The following is an 18,156-nucleotide window of genomic DNA, read 5'->3' on the forward strand; positions in this document are numbered from 1 at the left end:
TAAGGGCTAGGCATGTAGCTTTGGTGGCAAAGCATCTACCTAGCATGTACATGGCTCTAGGTTCAATTCCTAGCACTTAAGAAACAAACGGAGGGCTGGAGAGACGGCTAAGGAGTAAAGAGCACTTGCTGCTCTTGCAGAGGACCTGGGTTCAGTTCCCAGCACCCAGGGGATCCGATGTCCTTTCACGGCCTCCACAAGCCCTAGGCATGTATGTAATGCACAGACATACATGAAGGCAAAACACCTGTACATATAATTAAAACAAATGGTGTTAGTTAAGCCAAGTGTTTATGGCACTAATCAGTAATCTATGCATTAGGAGACAGAGCCTGAAAGATGACAAGTTTAAGGGAGCCTGGGCTACACAAAACAGTATAGAATGTGTCTGAGAGTCTTGGTTTTCTTCCTTCCTTCCTTTCTTTTTCTTTTCTTTCTTTTCTTTTTTTTTTTTTTTTTTTTGGTTTGGTTGGTTGGTTTGGTTTTTTGAGACAAGGTTTCTCTGTGTAGCCTTGGCTGTCCTGGACTTGCTTTGTAGCCCAGGCTGGCCTCGAACTCACAGCGATCTGCCTGTCTCTACCTCTGCCTCCCAAGTGCTGGGAGAGACTTGGTTCTCATACTCAGTTTTTTTTAGTAGCAATTTGTCTGTATATAGGTAGTAAGTACCCCGGAAGCAGACTGGTTTCTCTGACGTCATCGTTAAAGAAACCCATGCCTACGGCCATTTGAGAAGCTGGCCAGAGAGGATGGGCGAGAAGATTTGGGAGGAGGTGAGGCTTGGGTAGAACTTCATGGCTGTCTTTGGCATCTGCACTAGCTCCCCACAAGCTGACGGGAAAATAGGAAACAAAAAGATGCTGGGTGTGGTTGCTTGAATGAGAACGCCCACCCCCCTTCCAGATCATAGATTTGAATACTTGATCACTGGGGAGTGGCAATATTTGAAAGGATTAGAAGGTGTAGCCTTGTTGGAGTCTGTGTGGCTTTGTTGGAAGAAATGTGTCTCTGGGGTGGGCTTTGAGGTTTCAGAAAGCCCATGCTAAGCCCAGGGTCTCTCTCCTGCTGCCGCCTGTGGATCCAGATGTAGAACTCTCAACTATTTCTCCAGCACCGTGTCTGCCTGCCTGCGGCCATGTTGTCTGCCATGCTGATAATGGACAAGACCTTTGAAACTGTAAGAAAGACCCTAAGCGCTTTCCTTTTTAAAAGTTGCCACGGTGCTGGTATCTCTTCACAGCAAGAGGACACTGACCAAGACGGAAGTGTTCTCTCCTTCCCAAGCGCTTGGCCTTGCTAACTCCATTGCTATCTCAGGTTTACAAAGCCCCCGGTCCCCCAGATTGGGCTAGATACTGCTATCCTTCCCTCTGATTCTGCCTCCCCTCCCCCCACCCACCCACTGCAGCCCCCCAGCCACCAATCACCACCAGATCTGTGGCTAAGTCTGTCTGGTCATCACCAAGTCCCAGGACTGGGCCACTGCCTGTACCCAGGCACCTAAACACATGGGGTGTGGCACGAGTGGGACTGCAGAGGAACAGGGAGACCACTGCATCTCCTTCTCACATCCCCTGGACACACCATGGGCCTCTCCCGTCGCATACAGAGGACTCGGGTGTGGAGCAGGATGGCACTATTTCCTGTGTCTGGGTACCTGGGTAGGAGAAGGTGAGGTTTCCCCAAAGATCTATGTTGACATTATCCCAACTGCGTGGGGAACAGCAGGCATTTCCCCTCCAAAGAGGAAATCATTTTCCTCTAAATCAAATAAAACCTATGTGAAGGAAATCAGTACTTATTGCATACCTACTATTATATCGAGTAATTGGCTATTTGATATGATTTTCACAGCCACTCTCTAAAACAGATATCATTCCTGTTTTTAGGACAGTGCAACTTCAAGATGCCAAGATATTAGGTAGCTTGCCACATTCATGAGGGAGAAAAGGAATGAAGGAAAGAAAGAAAGGTGAGGAGGTGTGTTCTGGTAATCTCAGTACTTAGAGGCTAAGGCAGAAGATTCACCAATTCCAGGCCATATGGGGCTACATAGCAAGACTCTCAACATACACACAGAGTACACACACAACACATACAGCAGGCAAACACACACACCATACATTATACCACAACAACAACACACGTACGGACACACATACATACACAGAGCTGTTTATTTTTTTTTTTTTTGGGTGTTTTGTTTTGTTTTGAGACGGGGTTTCTCTGTGTAGCCTTGACTATCCTGGACTTGCTTTGTAGACCAGGCTGGCCTGGAACTCACAGCGATCCACCTGCCTCTGCCTCCCAAATGCTGGGATTAAAGGCGTGCGCCACCACCCAGCCACAGAGCTGTTTATATGGTTCTAAAGCCATGCTGTGTCTAACTCCTCTGCTTTGGTTGAGGAGGGTGTCTTGACAGTCTCTCCTTGGTCCTCAGTGTTGGTCAAAGTGTCAGTGGCTGCCTCCCTGCTTGCCTCTTGTGCTTGCCTTTCAAATGCTGAGGCACAGATGGGGAAAACCTCTAAGAAAGGAAGGGGAGCAAGAAATGGGGCCATTGGGCTGGAGAGATGAGTCAGCAGTTAAGAGCATCCAAAGGTCCTGAGTTCAATTCCCAGCAACCACATGGTGGCTCACAACCATCTATAATGGAATCTGATGTCCTCTTCTATCTGATGTTCTCTTCTGTCATGCAGCCATACATGTAATAGAATGCTTATATACATAAACAAGTAAATAAATCTTTAAAAAAAGAAATAAGGCAGTGTTATTGGCAAATATTTACTTTACAAACCTTTATTGAATGTGTCAAGAACAGAAGCCAGGGACAAAATGACATAAAAAACACAGGTCCTCCCCTCATAAGGGTCACTTTCCAGTGCTTGAATTGGATAAGAAAAATAGCTATGGTTAAACTAACATTATGGAACTGTAAGCAGATTTTCATTCGTGTGTGTGTGTGTGTGTGTGTGTGTGTGTGTGTGTGTGAAGTATCATCGAGTCCTTTTATGCAACTAACCTTTGGGTACAATCTGCATGCCTGGACTGAAAGACCTGGTCTGGTGATAGGCCTTGAAGTTTCCCTTTAGAGGATCCATAGTGTCACTATGTGCTGATGAGCAGAGAACTGGCGCCACCTAGAGGTCGGAATGCAGAGCGCACATTGAGTTTCCGACCTCTGACTTAGTCCTGGGTCCAGTTCATCCTGCCGCCTTCAACTCTGTCCAGGAGCCCAGTCTCAAAGAAATTTTCTTATTTCCAGCAGCAACTGGAAAAAGAAAAGGCAGCATTCCTAAACAGATCAGAGGAACTGAAAGTCCAGTTAGAGACATAGTTTATAAATACAAAGAAAACTCACCAAAAGAAAGTTTGGATTTTCTCATTTAGTTCCAATTTATAGTAATAATCACCTTTCAAGATTTTTCCAGACACATGGGTATATCATGTTATGTGCTGAACATATTTAATTTCATTTAATTCTCAGTAACAACCTCATGAGATGTATTATAGCGCCCTCCCAAGGATAGGCAATCAAATGCTGGGGAGATGGTTCAGCCTCTGCTCTTCCAAAGGACCAGGAGTTCAATACCCAGCATCTATATAGCGACTCACAATCACGTGTAAATCCAGTCCCAGGGGACCCCAGACACCATCTTTTGTCCAACGCAAGCACCAGGCATACAGGAGTTGCGCAGACATACACGCAGGCAAAACACCCATATGCATAACAAACAAAACTATAAAATAAAAGAGCAAGCAAAGATTATTGAGAAAACAAAGGACTCAGTTCCCTATTACAGCCATTCTATAGCTATCAAATGGCTGTTCAGAGAGACCAGTTAATTTCCTCAAGGCCACAGAGTCAAGACAGACCAACTGGGATTTTGAACTTGGTCATAGAAGCAACCTGGTGGATATGGCCACCCAACACACTAAACGGGGAACTCCTGACCTTGGCTTTCCTCCTCCACTTCTGAGTAAATGCTCCACCTCCCCCCCCCACCCCCCTGCCCACAAGATGCTTGCGCATTCCAGAATCCTAGGGAGTGAGTGCTCTACACTGAGCTACATTTCCAACCCTCTCATATGGACTTTAGAAGTTTGCCCTCTGCTCTCCGTGCTCACTGTCGTGAGGCCTGCCCAGTGCTTACCTGATGCCTGTCCTGCAGTTCCTGTCCTTCTCAGCACAGTGTGGTGATTATAATAGATTCTCCCATCACAGTCTCCATGAAGAGAGGCCCCCACTGCTGCCCCAGTGTTGGCACCCAGGAGACTCAAGGCAGGCAGAATAGTTATTTCTGTTTTACCAGTGTTGGTTGAGTTGTGGCACTTCAATGTTTAAGTCTATTGAATCCCTAGACCCCAGTGCCTTCACTTGTGACTGAAGTCAGGGTCTTAAAAAAAAACAAAACCAGGGCTGGAGAGATGGCTCAGAGGTTTAAGAGCACCACCTACTCTTCCAGAGGTCCTGAGTTCAATTCCCAGCAACCACATAGTGGCTCACAACCATCTGTAATGTGATCTGATGTCTAGTGTGCAGGTATACATGCAGATAGGGCACTCGTATACATTAAATAAATAAATAAAGCCAGGTATGGTGGTACATGTCTTTAATCCAAGCACTCTGGGTGGCAGGGGCAGGCGGATCACTATGAGTTCAAGGCCAGCCTGGTCTACAAAGTGAGTCCAGGACAGCCAAGGCTAATACAGAGAGACCCTCTGTGTTAGCCTCAAAAAACTAACTAAATAAATAAATCTAAAAACTGGGCATGGTGATGAGTACAGAGCTAAGGAAGTGGAAACAAGGAACCCTGGCGCTTGCTGTCCAGCCAGCCTAGCTCTTTTTTTTTTTTTTTTTTTCTTCCTTGAGACAGGGTTTTTCTGTGTAGCTTCGCTGCCCCGGGATTGCTTTGTACCAGGCTGGCCTCAAACTCAGTGATCTGCTTGCCATGACCTCCCTGAGTATTGGGATTAAAGATATGTGCCACTTCAGCCTAGCCTTTTGTTGTTGTTTTTGTTGTTTGTTTGTTTGTTTGTTTGACACAAGGGTTCTCTGTGTAACAGAGTCCTGGCTGTCCTGGACTCACTTTGTAGACCAGGCTCGCCTCAAACTCACAGAGCTCTGCCTGCCTCTTCCTTGCAAGTGCTGGGATTAAAGCATATGCCACCACCGCCCGGCCATCCTAGCCTTCTTGACTAGTTCCAGGCCAGGGAGAGAACCTGGAAAAAAGAAAAGGAAAAAGAAAAAGAAAGAAAAGAATGGCAGATGGCACCCTGGTTGTCTAGGGCTCCAAATACAAGTGTGTACACACAAACACACATGTGTGTATGTACTTATATTCATCCACTTACATCAAAGAAGCTTAGGATCCAGAAAACACAGGCAGGGCCCGTGTGAACACAGTGAGAGAAAGCTATTGTGCTGACATCATCTTGGATTTCCTTCCAGCCAGTGGTGCTGCAAAGACATGAACTTCTTTACAAGTAGTTAGGCCAGCCAGTCAGTGGCATTTTGTCACGGCAGCTCTAGCAAAATGAACGCTATCAAGAAAGGAACGCAGTCTCAAGCGGTTGAGGCACTGGCCATATACAGCTGGGTAGCAAAGCATTGATTACATCATTCTGCCTTACGGTCATATTTGTTTGCCAGCTCTCGTAGCTGGCATTAGCTTCTTGAACGTTTGGGACTTGTTATTCTGTCTGACACGCAGTGCAAGGCCTGTCTTCCCCTCCTCAATATTCCCAGACTCCCAGGCTAAGCTTGTAGGTTGTCCTGTGGTGCCTAGAGCCTATGCAGGTTTAGCAAGTACTCTATGCTAGCTCTCCAGCCCTGGTGGTTTTTTTGGGGGGGAGGGGAAGGAAGGGAGGGAGACAGAGTTTCTCTGTGTAGCCCTGGCCATCCGAGACCTCAGAGATCTGCCTGCCTCTGTCTCTCAAGTACTGGGATTAAAGGTGTGCATCACCACTGGTTGGCGCCCTCATGGTTTTTAATGGAAACTTTTCAGCGCACTCTTTATTAATGTTGTGTGATTGGCTGACACATTTGGATGTGTAAAAGGCATCATGAAGATCATTGGGGATCCAAATGCCTGATCCTCAAGAGAAGCATACCAAGGGCACACTCATCTCCAGAAACTTAGTATGACTTATATCTGGGTGAGCTTCAGGGTGACTGGCCTAAGGTATCGTTCAGGGCAATGGTGCAAATGATTGAAATTAGGACTTCTGATTAAAACGAGAAAAGAAATGAGCCTGAAGAGATACCTCAATAGTTCAGGGTGCTTGGTGCTCTTGTACTTCCCAGCACCCAGGTTTTGTGGCTCAAACTGCCTATAACAAACAGAGAAGCGTTAATCAGACCCCACTCCTTTTCAATGATGCACAGAGCAGAAAAGATATATTACTAAGCAGCTGTGACCTGAAGCAGACGAGGCCCTGTCTACTTGCAGGGCAGCTTGGAAGTCCTTGCCATTGCCCCAGCAAGCGGGAACAGTGATAGTCTTTGGGGGATTATTTATTTATTTATTTATTTATTTATTTATTTATTTATTCTGCTCATGTGTGTGCTTTAAAGTCAGAAGAGGGCACCAAATCTCATTATAGTTGGTTGTGAGCCACCATGTGGTTGCTGGGAATTGAACTCAGGACCTTTGGAAGAACAGCCAGTGCTCCTAACCTCTGAGCCATCTCTCCAGGTCGAAGGCCTTCCCCTTCATAATTTCTATGCTGTCTTAATTTTCTATTTTGATTAGCATAAAATATTTGTTAAAATATAAAGCAAAACATGTTTTGACAAATAAACCTGCTGGTTTACATCTGGATTTTCTTCTTAATGTTTTAATATCAAAAACTAGGAATGGTGATACTTTAATCATATTGGTCTGGATCCACTTGGGAGATAGAAACCCACAATAATTTAAAGACAGGAACTAAGTGAAGGAAAGAAACCAAGTGCACACACGTGCACATAGAGGTCTAAAATCCTCCTCAGCCTTGGGTGCTCAAGGAGGGACACTGGAAGGAAGATGCTCTTTCAGGGTCATGGTTCAGGCCTTCTTGAAGATGGTGAGGTTGCAAAAATATTTCCCTGATGCCAGTTGCCCCACGGTTGTTAGACAAGGATGAAACTGGCTTCAAAACGGCAGGTGATTCGAGATGGGAGAGGAGGAGGCAGGACACCAGCATAAGGCACAAGGCGTTGTCAACCTTCGGATGTCAACACAGCCATCACCAAGGGACTGCTCTGGGGGGTTCAGCTGGAGGGCAGTGCCACAGGAAGTCCCTTCCCCATGCTTCCGTATCACTCACCAGGTATCAAGACTAGGAAAAGGCCAGTAGCCGAAAAGAACCAGGAGAAGCCCGCTTGCTTGCACCATTCCCAGCTCCTCTTGAGGCTCATTGTCTTTTTTGGCTTTATTTTTGTTTGTTTTTCGAGACAGGGTTTCTCTGTGTATACTTGGCTGTCCTGGACTCTCTTTGTAGACCAGGCTGGCCTCGAACTCACAGTGGTCTGTCTGCCTCTGCCTCCCGAGTGCTGGGATTAAAGGCGAGCGCCACCACGCCCAGCGAGGCTCATTGTCAAGTGTGAAGTTCTTAGTCTGTTTGTCCAGGACAGGTGCTGCAGGATGGTGAGGTGACGACTGCCATAGCCATTATCAGTCATTAGAACAGGGGTTGGGAAACAATTCTACCAAGAGCCTGGGAGGAAGCCCTTTAAGCTTTGTGAGTCACGCAGTCTCTGTCAAAGCTACTGATGTTGGCCACTGTTGTACAAAAGCGGTACAGGCCGTGTGTAAACAAGTACGGCTGTGCTCCAGTAAAGCCTGATTAACAAAACCTGGAACTGCCGGTGGACTCAGACAACTTTTGACATGGAACTTCAGAGCGAAGAAAAACAAGTGAAACAAAATCTCTTCTCTGCAGAGAGGAGCATATTTTGAGGGGGAATGGGGTAGGGTGCACAGAGCCGAGGCAGAAGAGGGAGACCCAACAAGAGGAATTCAGGGTTTTTGTTGGTTGGTTGCTTCTAAGATAGGGTCTTGCAGCCTCAAATCCTCAAGCCTCCAGAGCGCTGGGATTATGACCATACCTGACAGCAAAAGGGCTTTAAATAAAGACAATAATGTGTACAGTGTGTGGTGGGGCTTTTGTTTGTTTGCTTGTTTTGCTATATTTTATTTGCTTTAGTCTAAATTAATGGCTACTGCCTATGAAAGAATGTAATAAATTATCTTTAACGACTGGTGTAAGGCAAAATAGATCTGTAAAACTCAGAGGGGGCTTAAAAACAAACAAACAAACTTGAGAGATGGCTGGGGAAAGAAGCCCTTACTACTCTTCCAGAGAACTTGAGTTCAGTTCTCCTCACCCACGTGGTATGTGGTGGGTAAGGCACAAGTGCCTGTAACTCCAGTTTTAGTTTCGGGAGACCTGATGCCCTCTTCTGGTCTCTTCAGACAGACAGACAGACAGACAGACAGACAGACACGCACACACATGGCATATATTCACACACATAATATAAATAAAAAGGATGTTTAAAATTGCCTGAAATAATACAGCCTGGTAAAGCAATAAGTGACCTACCCGCAATATGGCTCTTAAGTCCACCTTTCCTCTCCATCACAGCCTCACCACCACGGGCAGGTGGGTGTTGCTTTCTCTACTGTGTGTCACAACGAAAATGGGTGTAACACCCTGATCTTTGAGAGGCAGGGAGTCTCCCTGTGATGGACACCAGTCCTTCACTTCTGTGTAATCCCAATACTTGGAAGGCAGAGTCAGGAAGATCAGGAGTTCTAGGGTGCTCTCAGCAAATTCAAGGCTAATTTGGTGTGTGTATGTGTGTGTGTGTGTGTGTGTATGGTTTCTGTTGGTCTGACCATGTCTACATGGTTTATCAAAATAAATGGCACTCACAACTGTTCACTGAAACCATGTTTGCTTATATATTTTGCATATAGTCTTTCTAGTCCTGTGAGACAATTCAATAGGCTTCTCTGGAAAGGGGAAGACCCAGGCATGGAGATGTTGCCTTGCCCTCCTCACTCATCACTGCCTGAATCCACATCTCTCCAGATGCACAATTTGACATGGAAGTACAAAGCCTGGCGTTCAGGATTAGACAGAACCTGGTCCAAATCCCAGCCCTACCCCTTTCTAGCCGTGTGACCAACTGTTCGTTTTCTATTTGATGCAGCATGGCTTGTAAAGCCTTTTGTGGACTTTATTGTGTGGATGTTTGTTGAGCAAACATCCTTGAACAGTAAAGACAGTGGCTCCTCCCTCCAGGCCGGAGGGAGGACTTCTTTGCCAGTCTGGGATAACTAAAACAATGCTTCCATTGAGACGAAGCAAAACCGAATTTGCTATCAGCTCCCGGTTAGCTACTCTTTACATTGCTTTGGCCAAATATCTGATGAAAGAAACTTAAGGGGAAAATATTTATTTTGATTCCTGTTTTTAAAAGGGTACAGTTCAAGCTGGGTGCGGTGGCACACACCTGCAATCCCAGCAGAGGCAGGTGGATCTCTAAGTTTGAGACCAGCCTGGTCTACAAAGCAAGTCCAGGACAGGCAAGGCTACAGAGAAACTCTGTCAAAAACAAAAACAAAAACAAAAGGGGGTACAGTTCACCATGAGGAAAAAGACATGGTGACAGGTGTCTCGAGAGTGAGGAAGCAGAGATACAAATGTTAAGTGTTGGTGCTTAGCTCACATTCCTTTTTCCTGTTTCTTTTTGAGGTAATCAGGTCTTTGTAATTTAGCACAGGCTAGCCTCCAAGTAGCTAAGGATAATCTTTTATTTTTCTGATCTTTCTGCCTCCACCTTTTGAGTGCTGGGATTACAGGCATGTACTACCATGCAGGGCTATACACATGGGTGATGGACTCAAACCCAGGGCTTTGTCCGTGCCAAGCAAGCCGCCTACCAACAGAGCTATACCCCTGACTCTCATTGCCTTCTTCCATTCAGTCCATGGGATGATGGTGCTCTCACATTCAGACTGGGTCTTCCCTTCCCAGCTACACCTCTCTGGAAATGCCCTGATGGGCACACCCAGGGCTGTATCTCTATATGATTCTAAGCTCACTCAAGTTGGTAATTAAGCATCATAACCCCCTTTAAAAGATTAGAAGCTGGATGTGGAGGCAGAGGCAGGCGGATCTCTTTGAGTTAGAGGCCAGCCTCGTCTACAAAGGGAATCCAGGACAGCCAAGGCTACACAGAGAAACCCCATCTCAAAAAACAAAAACGAAAAGGTTAGAGTGCCTCAGCCCATAACTTAACATCCCATAACAAGCCCATTTTATGTGCACTTTCTGCACTCTCTAGTCAGGAAAACAAGCACCATGTTCTTTCTGTACATGAGTAACAAAGTCCTTCGTTTCTGGCCCAGGAGTATCATGTCCTCTGGCAGCACCTATGCACCATGGGGGCTAACTTGCTAGCTTGTAATCAGGGTCAAGTTCAAACCTTACAGTTCTTAACATCATCACCTAAGAGTCGACAATACCTCCCACTTCCTCAACCACCATTGCGCTTTGGCATCTGCTCCCAGTACAACATGTTGGGCTGTTGTTTGCCAGCCGTACCCAAAGCTGATAACTGCTAGTTTCATTGGATATTTGATTCTAGAAGGAACCCATTTGGGCCTCCCTAGCCTTTAGCACTGGGCACACGTTCTTCTGAGTGCTCTCCTCAAATAGCACAGTCTCCTCCTGTTCCTTATCGGCCTCATCCATGGGTCTCCTTTTCCTTTAAGTTTCATCAGTGGTGTCCTCTTGTCAACCCACTTTTCTTCCCTGGGTGATCTTACTTATATTATTGGCTTTTAAGAACTGTCTGACTCCCAGCACTCGGGAGGCAGAGGCAGGCGGATCGCTGTGAGTTCGAGGCCAGCCTGGTCTACAAAGCGAGTCCAGGACAGCCAAGGCTACGCAGAGAAACCCTGTCTCAAAAGACAAAAAAAAAAAAAAAAAAAAGAACTGTCTGACTTAGGGCTTCTATTGCTGTGATGGAACACCATGACCAAAAGCAACTTGGGGAGGAAAGTGTTTCTTTCTGCTTACAGTTCCACATCACTGTTTTACTATCAAAGGGAAGTCAAGGCAGGAACTCATGGCAGAAACCTGGAGGCAAGAGCAGAGGCAGAAGCAATGGGGGAATGCCGCTTACTGCCTTGCTCCCCAAGGCTTACTCAGCCTGCATCCTTATACATGCCAGGACCACCTGCCCAGAGGTGAAACCACCCACGATGGGCAGCCACTGCCACATCAATCACCAATTAAGAAAATGCAACACACAGTCTTGGCCACAGAGCAGTCTGGGGGTGCATTTTCTCAACTGAGATTACCTCTTCATTGATGACTCTAGCTTGTGTCGACAAAAAGCTAGCCAGCACAGGAACCTTACATAGGTGATGATTTCCTCAATCTGGCTCCGGCCAGACTTACCCAGACACCTGGTGGGCAGCCCTGCTCTATATTCAACTGATGGAGAGGGGCAATTGCCCAAAACTGGCATCCCATGCCAGCTAATCCTCCCTCCTGGATCCACTGTCTTTCTGTGACACACACACAGCACCTCACTATTCCGTGCAGCCATTTTGACCCTTCACACCCATAGAGCCAAGATATCCGAGCTGCTCCTTTGGCTCTATTTACAGAACCCATACTTCCCTTTTCCTGCTAGTGTTCCCTTTCTGGCTCCAGCACTCCCTGTGTTGGGTAACTAACTGCAGAGCATCCCTAACTGGGCTTCCTTAGTCTCTTTGGCCTCACCCTGTCGTTGCTTGAGTTATGTTCCTAAAATATAAAGTATGACTGTGTCATTTCCTTGTTCAAAACTTTCATCATCATCATCACCATCATTTTGGTTTTTGAGACAGGGTTTCTCTGTGTAGCCCTGGCAGTCCTAGAACTCACTCTGTAGACTAGGCTGGCTTCAAATTCACAGAGACCCACTTGCCTCTGCCTCCTGAGTGCTGGGACTAAAGGTGTGAGCCACCACTGCCCATCCTGTCTCTTTAGCAGCATAGGTCACCACACTTTTTAATGCTACATCACTCCTTAGAGGATTCTAACCTGGAATCCCATTGGCCGAGACCACTCAAGATGGAAGAGGTATCATCAAACAGCACTCATTAAATGGCACTGATTAGTTTCATCATAAGAAACTAGCAACTCAGAAGTTGCATTCAAAGGTCACTTAGGTTCTGCTTGCCTCAAACCAGTAGGTGGGTTTTGTTGTTGTTGTTGTCTGTCTGATTTTTTGTTATTTAGGTTAGCATAGAAAGTAATGAAATCTTCATAATATGTCACTATACTTTGTTCTCATTCGTTCTCCCATCTTAGTTTTTCTCAAATAATAAAATCACAAGCGGGTGTGGTGGCACATGCCTTTAATCCCAGCACTCAGGGAGGCAGAGGCAGGTGGATGGCTGAGTCTAGCCCAGCCTGGTCTACAAAGGGAGTCCGGGACAGCCAAGGTTACACAGAGAAACCTTGTCTCCAAAAAAAAAAAAAAAAAAAAAAAAAAAAAAAAAAAAAAAGAAAAAGAAAAAGAAAACCACAAAAATAAATAAAATCGCTATTTGCACCAGGTGCTCTATTTCTACCCAGTTACTTGCTGACTTGTTTGCTTTTCAAGAACTCTTTGCGAAATATGCTGAGTGATTTCTTCATTCCACCCACCTATGGTGCCCAAAGATTAGATTTCTAATGAAAATTACTATATCCGCATCTCTCTGTATGTGTATTACATATGTATGCATACATGTTTATATGCATACAGAAACGTGTAGTTACTGTATTTTTAATTGCTTTGTCGTCCTCTAAGCAAACAAATGAACACACTTAAGTGAACCACCAGGAGGCGCCAGGAGCAGCGAAAGACCTGCGGCACCTTGGCGGTAGAGGTGGAGATGGATGCACCGGCGACGGAAGAAGCCAGCTTCCTTTTTTAAGAATCAGTGCGAGCAGGGGGACAGGGACACGTTATTTTAGGGAGACCTTGTCGTACTCCCTCTCCCCCATGTAGGTAGCGTCTGAGATGTATGCACCCTGTTCGTAGTCTCCCATGGAGAGACGCTGGCTGCTGCAGCCTGCCGTAACCCGACCCCGCCGGCGCAGGGGCTGAAGAGGCGCGGAGGAGAGCCGCGACTGGTGAACAAAAGCCCTCGGCGTGGGGGCCGGAGCCCGGACCTGGGGTAAGCGAACTCGCCCGGGGACCTAACAGCTCCCAGCATCGAGCCGCATGGTTTACGGCGCTCCTGAGAGCCCATTCCCTTGAGATGCGGTGAGGAAACTGGTGGGCATCAGGGGCTGATGTCCGAGTCCACCATACTGGGGTTGATGGTACCTTTAGCTACACACTCAGCCTCGGAGATCTGCAGGGATCCAGGTGCCTTGTGCATCCCGGGCAAACACCGGGTGGGGGCTAGAGAAGAGGCAGGCAGAGCTCCCGGCAAGCCCTGCTGGAGAGGCAGGAGAAAGAATCCATCACTCCACTCAGAGGAGCCTTTGGAGACGTCTCCCAGCCCTTTCATCTCCCGAGGGCCCTGAGCCCCGGGTCCTTTTGACAGAGAGAAATCAACCATAAACTTCTTCCTAGGCAACTGGGGGCCCTCGTAGCCATGCACTTTGGCATGGCCAGGCCCCTTCCCCTTTTGTGTTCCTGCAAAGCTGCACCCCAGCAGCCCGGCTAAGCTACAAACAAATAACTAATCCTCCCGGGAATCCTCCAGCGCCTCCCTTGCTGGCTGCTGCCTTGCGCCTCTCAATCTTTGCAGGAAGGGGATGCATCTAGCGGGCCTCACGGCAGTGTACTCTCTCTTCCAAAGGCCCTGCATTGTAGGACTGAGGGAGACTGAGGCTGTGTCTGAACCCCAGCGTGCCCTCACCCCAGCTGCCCAGCCTGGGTTTTCAGGGCATCGGTTTTAGGATTTACGTTCCATCAGGCCCCTGAGCCTAATCTGAAATCGGATTAAGTTGGGAGGGGTAAATATGGCTGAGGCGGGAGAAAGAGCTCACAAATGTATTCCTCTATGTGCCCTCCTTGTCATCTCAGGGACTCCAACAAAGGACGGGGTTCAGCTATGGTGGACCCGGTGCCAGAAGAGGAGAAAGAGGGAGCGGAGCCGGGTGGCTCAGAAGGGGATGAGGCCACAGCGTCCGAGCCCCCCGAAGCCCAGGAAGCCCAGCAGCCTGCTGCCTCCTCGGCCTCCGCCTCCGCGGCGGCACCCCGCAAGGCCGAAGTCCCCTGCGGGGCAGAAGGTGGGCGTCGGGAGCAGTCCCCGCTGCTGCACCTCGATCTCTTCAACTTCGCCTGCCCCGAGGCAGAAGGCAGCCGCTATGTCCTCACCAGCCCCCGCTCGCTGGAGGCCTGCGCCCGCTGTGCGGTCAAGCCAGTGGAGCTGTTGCCTCGGGCCCTGGCCGACCTGGTGCGCGAGGCTCCGGGCCGCTCCATGCGCGTAGCCACCGGCCTGTACGAGGCGTACGAGGCGGAGAGGCTGGCCAAACTGCAGCAGTGCCGAGCGGAGCGCGAGCGCATCATGCGGGAGGAGAAGAGGCGCCTGTTCACGCCCAAGGGACCCGCGGCGGCCCCGGCCCCAGGCTCGACCTCGACCTCCGCGCTGAGCGCCGGCAGCAGCAGCAGCTGCAGCAGCAGCAGCCTCCCTGCCTCGCCCGCATCGCGAGTTGCCCGAAGGACTTCTCCCAGTCCCCCCGCCAGGACCCGACCTCCGCCCGCGGGTTCTCGGACAGGTAGGAAGAGCCACTCGCTGGACTCTCTGTCCCGCCGGAGGGACGGGGCCCTCAGCTCCGAATCCGGCGCCTCGTCGTCGTCCTACAGCGGGGAGAGTCTTCGGGAGCTTCGCTGGCCACCTCGAGCTTCAGCCAGGAACAGCTGCCCTGCCGGGTCTGCGTCGTCAGCACCCAACCCATTAGGTCGCCCTTCTGCCCTCACTCTGGTTCCGCTCACCGCCCGCAGCTTCAGCCTCGGAGACCTGAGCCACTCGCCGCAGACCGCTCAACATGTGGAGCGCATCGTCCGCCAAGTGCGCGCCGAGCGAGGCCTGCGCGGGGTCCCCGAGCGCGACCGCAAGATCGCCGCCCTCATGTTGGCCCGACACCAGGAGGAGCGCCTGTTGCTAGAACAGCGCGCCGCGGCCCACGGCCAGTGGGAGCAACAGCGCGTGCGCGCCGAGCAGCGGCGGGAGCGCGAGGAACGCGAGAAGCAGCGCGCGCTGGAGCAGGGCCGGCGTGCCTGGGCCGCGCAGGTGGAGGAGCGGCGCGGTCGTCGGGGCCGGGAGGAGCGGGAGGCCGCACGGAGGCGACAGCAGCAGTGTGAGCGCAGCGAGGAGCGGCGGCGGGAGCTGGCGGAGCGCCAGGGCCTGCTGCGGCGGGAGCGGGCGGAACGCGTCGCGCGTGACGACCGGCAGCGCAAGCTGCAGCAGGAGCAGAACCTGAAGCAGCGGGAGGAAGGGCTGCAGGAAGGGCGGGAGCGCGCGGAGCTGGTCCGCAGGGAGCGCGCCCAGCGGGCGGCGCGCGCCAAACAGCGGCAGGAGGGCCAGCTGCAGCGCGAGAAGCGGGAGCTGAGCCGGGCGGAGCGGGCGCGCCACGAGGCGCTGCTTCGAGGTCGAGTAAGGCAGCAGCACGAGGAGCGCGAGGGTCTGCGGAGCTCCCTGGAGGCCAGCTTGGGCCGTGCTCAGGAGAACTATGAACAGCTGATGGAGCAGCGCGCCCGGGAGCTGCGGGAACGGGCCCGGAGGGAGGAGCTGCAGGGTCGGCGGGCTAAGGAAGCTGCCGAGCGCAAAGAGCGGGAGCATCAGGCCCACTTGGAGGCGCTGGCACGGGCTGGAGAGCGACGGCTGCAGCACGCGGCGCAGGTGGCCGAAGAGGCGGTGCAGCAGAAGGCCCGGCGCGTGGTTCAGACACGCCTGGAGAAGGAGAGAGCCCAGCGCGCCAACAAGGAGAAGGTGGAGAGAGATGAAGACTGCCGCCGCCGGGAGCTGCTGCAAGCCATTGGGCGCAAGCTGGAACGCAGCGAGCAGCTGTCTCGAGAAAGGCGAAGTGCGCTGGAGAGCGCTCGCTCCACAGCCCGGGCCTCCTTTCACGTGCGGGAGAAGGTGCGGGAAGAGACCAACACGCGATCTTTTGACCGCATGGTGCGAGAGGCCCAGCTGCACGCCAGCCTGGACCGCAAATGACAGCCGCCCTGTGCAGGCGGGACCTCCCTTAGTTACTTTGACCAAACTCCTGGCATCTCCAGTCCAGGAGTCACAGCATGAACTCATCAGACTAATGAATCTAGAGACACTGAGAGGCCAGAGGTGGAACTTTTCCATCTGCCACCATTGTTTTACAGACTTACTTCGTTTGGAAATGCCATGGCACAATCTGCCCACATCCACTTGTGTCTTTGGGCTGGAATTGAAAGTAGCTAGGGAGGGGGAGAGTTCCCCCAGGAGAGAGCACAGAGGTGAATGTCCTGTTCTCTGCCACAGCTGCCTTGGGCATCTTTCTGACATTTGTGTCCGAGAGGACTTTTAAGTTGCAGCAGCCAAGGGGCCATCTCCCAAGCTCCCCTCAATCCTTCAGAATACAAGTTGCACAGACTTTAAAGTCTCCCAAGAAAGCACAGCGTTTCGAAGATGTTAGTTCATGCACAAGAGACCACAAAAGCTATTCGTCTTAAGTGTGGGACTATTAATTGGACACCTGAGCCACTTCTGTTCCCATATTTTTTTTCAGCTGAGTCCCTAGGCTCTCTAGCTAGACAATCATCTGCAGATAAGAATCGCTTATTCTCCTTATGCTCCCAAGTGGCATAGGAAATGGGTTGGATTGGTGATGCTGTTTAGCTTTAATGGAAGCCCTCCACACTCCTCCTCCTCCTCCCTTAAGCGGTAGTGTTCCACCCTGTGAGGCTTCCGTGGAAGGTGGTGTGTTTCAGAGGAGGCAGCATCTTCGTCTGCTGCTGCCCACATCCCTGTGTGGGGCCTGCTCCGCAGACGGAAGTCATTGCCTTAGGATGCGGAGTTACCTTCGGTGCCTGCCCAGGCCACTCTTGCCTAAAACTCCAGCCTTGAATGCAGTCTCCCTGGAACGTATAGGATTCCCTCTGTGCCCTGAGGACAATTTAGGATCCTTGGCTGCTTACCTGAGGTGGCTGCAGGGCTAGAACTGCCCCTGCGCTGAGCTGTGGTGGTGTTGGTAGGGTATCACTCACCCTGGGTGGGGGAGGGGGAGAAAGAATCTTCCCTCTTTAAATTCCTGGTACCCTCTCACTTATACCTGAAGTATTTAATCAGTCTCTTGGTGCCTCACCTTTCCCATTGGCCAGATGGGGCCATCAGAGCTCTTCTGGTACCTCAAGGCCTCCTGGATCCAAAGTGTCACCTTCAGTGTTGTTTGTTGTTCTCCTTTGTGCCTTTCTTGACCTGGAGCTGGAAGGCAGGAGGACTGCTATTAGCCTAGTTTGTTTCCGGCAATATGGATTCCTGGCACTAGATGGGGCAGTCATTTAGCATCTTAGGATGTGTGTGTGTGTGTGTGTGTGTGTGTGTGTGTGTGTGTGTGGTGTGTGTGTGTGTGTGTGTGTGTGTGTGTTGGGTGACAGGTGTGTACTGGCAGTACCAAGCTGATCCCTAGTCAGAAGGTTCAGTTTATCACTAGGCAGTTTTAGCCCGTAGTCTGCTTCTTCCATGAAGCCGAAACCGACTCCACTCTTACCCACCTGTCGGCTGTGTCTTTACCAGGGCCAGTGGGAAGTCCACCACCATCCCCTTTTTACATTAAGTCAAGGTCAGGAAGTAAGAAACTTACCAAAAAGAAAGGAATCAGGGTAGAGACGTGCTGCGTTCAAGATGTGTTTTTGTGTATATTCTGCTTGCAGAATCGTCCCTAAAATGACTGGCCTCCGCCCACACACCCCCACTGACCCCATCACATGCGAAGAGGAGTCCTGTGTAGAAGAAAGCTGCATTTAGGTGTCACGTGTGAGGTGATGTGAAACCAGGAGAGGAGCTTGCTTCTTGACCAAGGCTTGATTCTTGAATGGGTGGTTTTCCCCTTAAATTTTCTTGTCAGTGAGCTGTAATAACTGGTGTTGTCTCTGAGACAGGAGCATTTAACTAAAAAGTTAAACGTGATTAT

General features: G+C 50.0%; 2 protein-coding genes across 4 annotated transcripts in view; one reads left to right on the forward strand and one right to left on the reverse strand.

Annotated features, from left to right (window-relative positions):
- Positions 1-17,292, forward strand: part of CCDC177 (coiled-coil domain containing 177) — a 37,366-nt gene extending 20,074 nt beyond the window's left edge. For all 3 annotated transcript variants that reach the window (XM_084792283.1, XM_084792284.1, XM_084792285.1), the window contains 2 exons: positions 12,839-13,208; positions 14,069-17,292. In XM_084792283.1, the coding sequence (XP_084648409.1) occupies positions 14,097-16,208 (2,112 nt within the window). In that variant the 5' untranslated portion in view covers positions 12,839-13,208; positions 14,069-14,096 and the 3' untranslated portion in view covers positions 16,209-17,292. The remainder of the gene's footprint in view (positions 1-12,838; positions 13,209-14,068) is intronic.
- The window catches only part of SUSD6 (sushi domain containing 6), a 143,557-nt gene extending 125,993 nt beyond the window's left edge, over positions 1-17,564 (reverse strand). Inside the window, exon 1 of the mRNA XM_084792294.1 lies at positions 17,329-17,564. The gene's annotated coding sequence lies outside the window, so the exon portion shown is untranslated. The remainder of the gene's footprint in view (positions 1-17,328) is intronic.
- Positions 17,565-18,156: the final 592 nt, after the last annotated feature.

The sequence above is a fragment of the Acomys minous genome, assembly GCF_964271855.1.
Source record: "Acomys minous genome assembly, chromosome: 8".
Taxonomy (NCBI): domain Eukaryota; kingdom Metazoa; phylum Chordata; class Mammalia; order Rodentia; family Muridae; genus Acomys; species Acomys minous.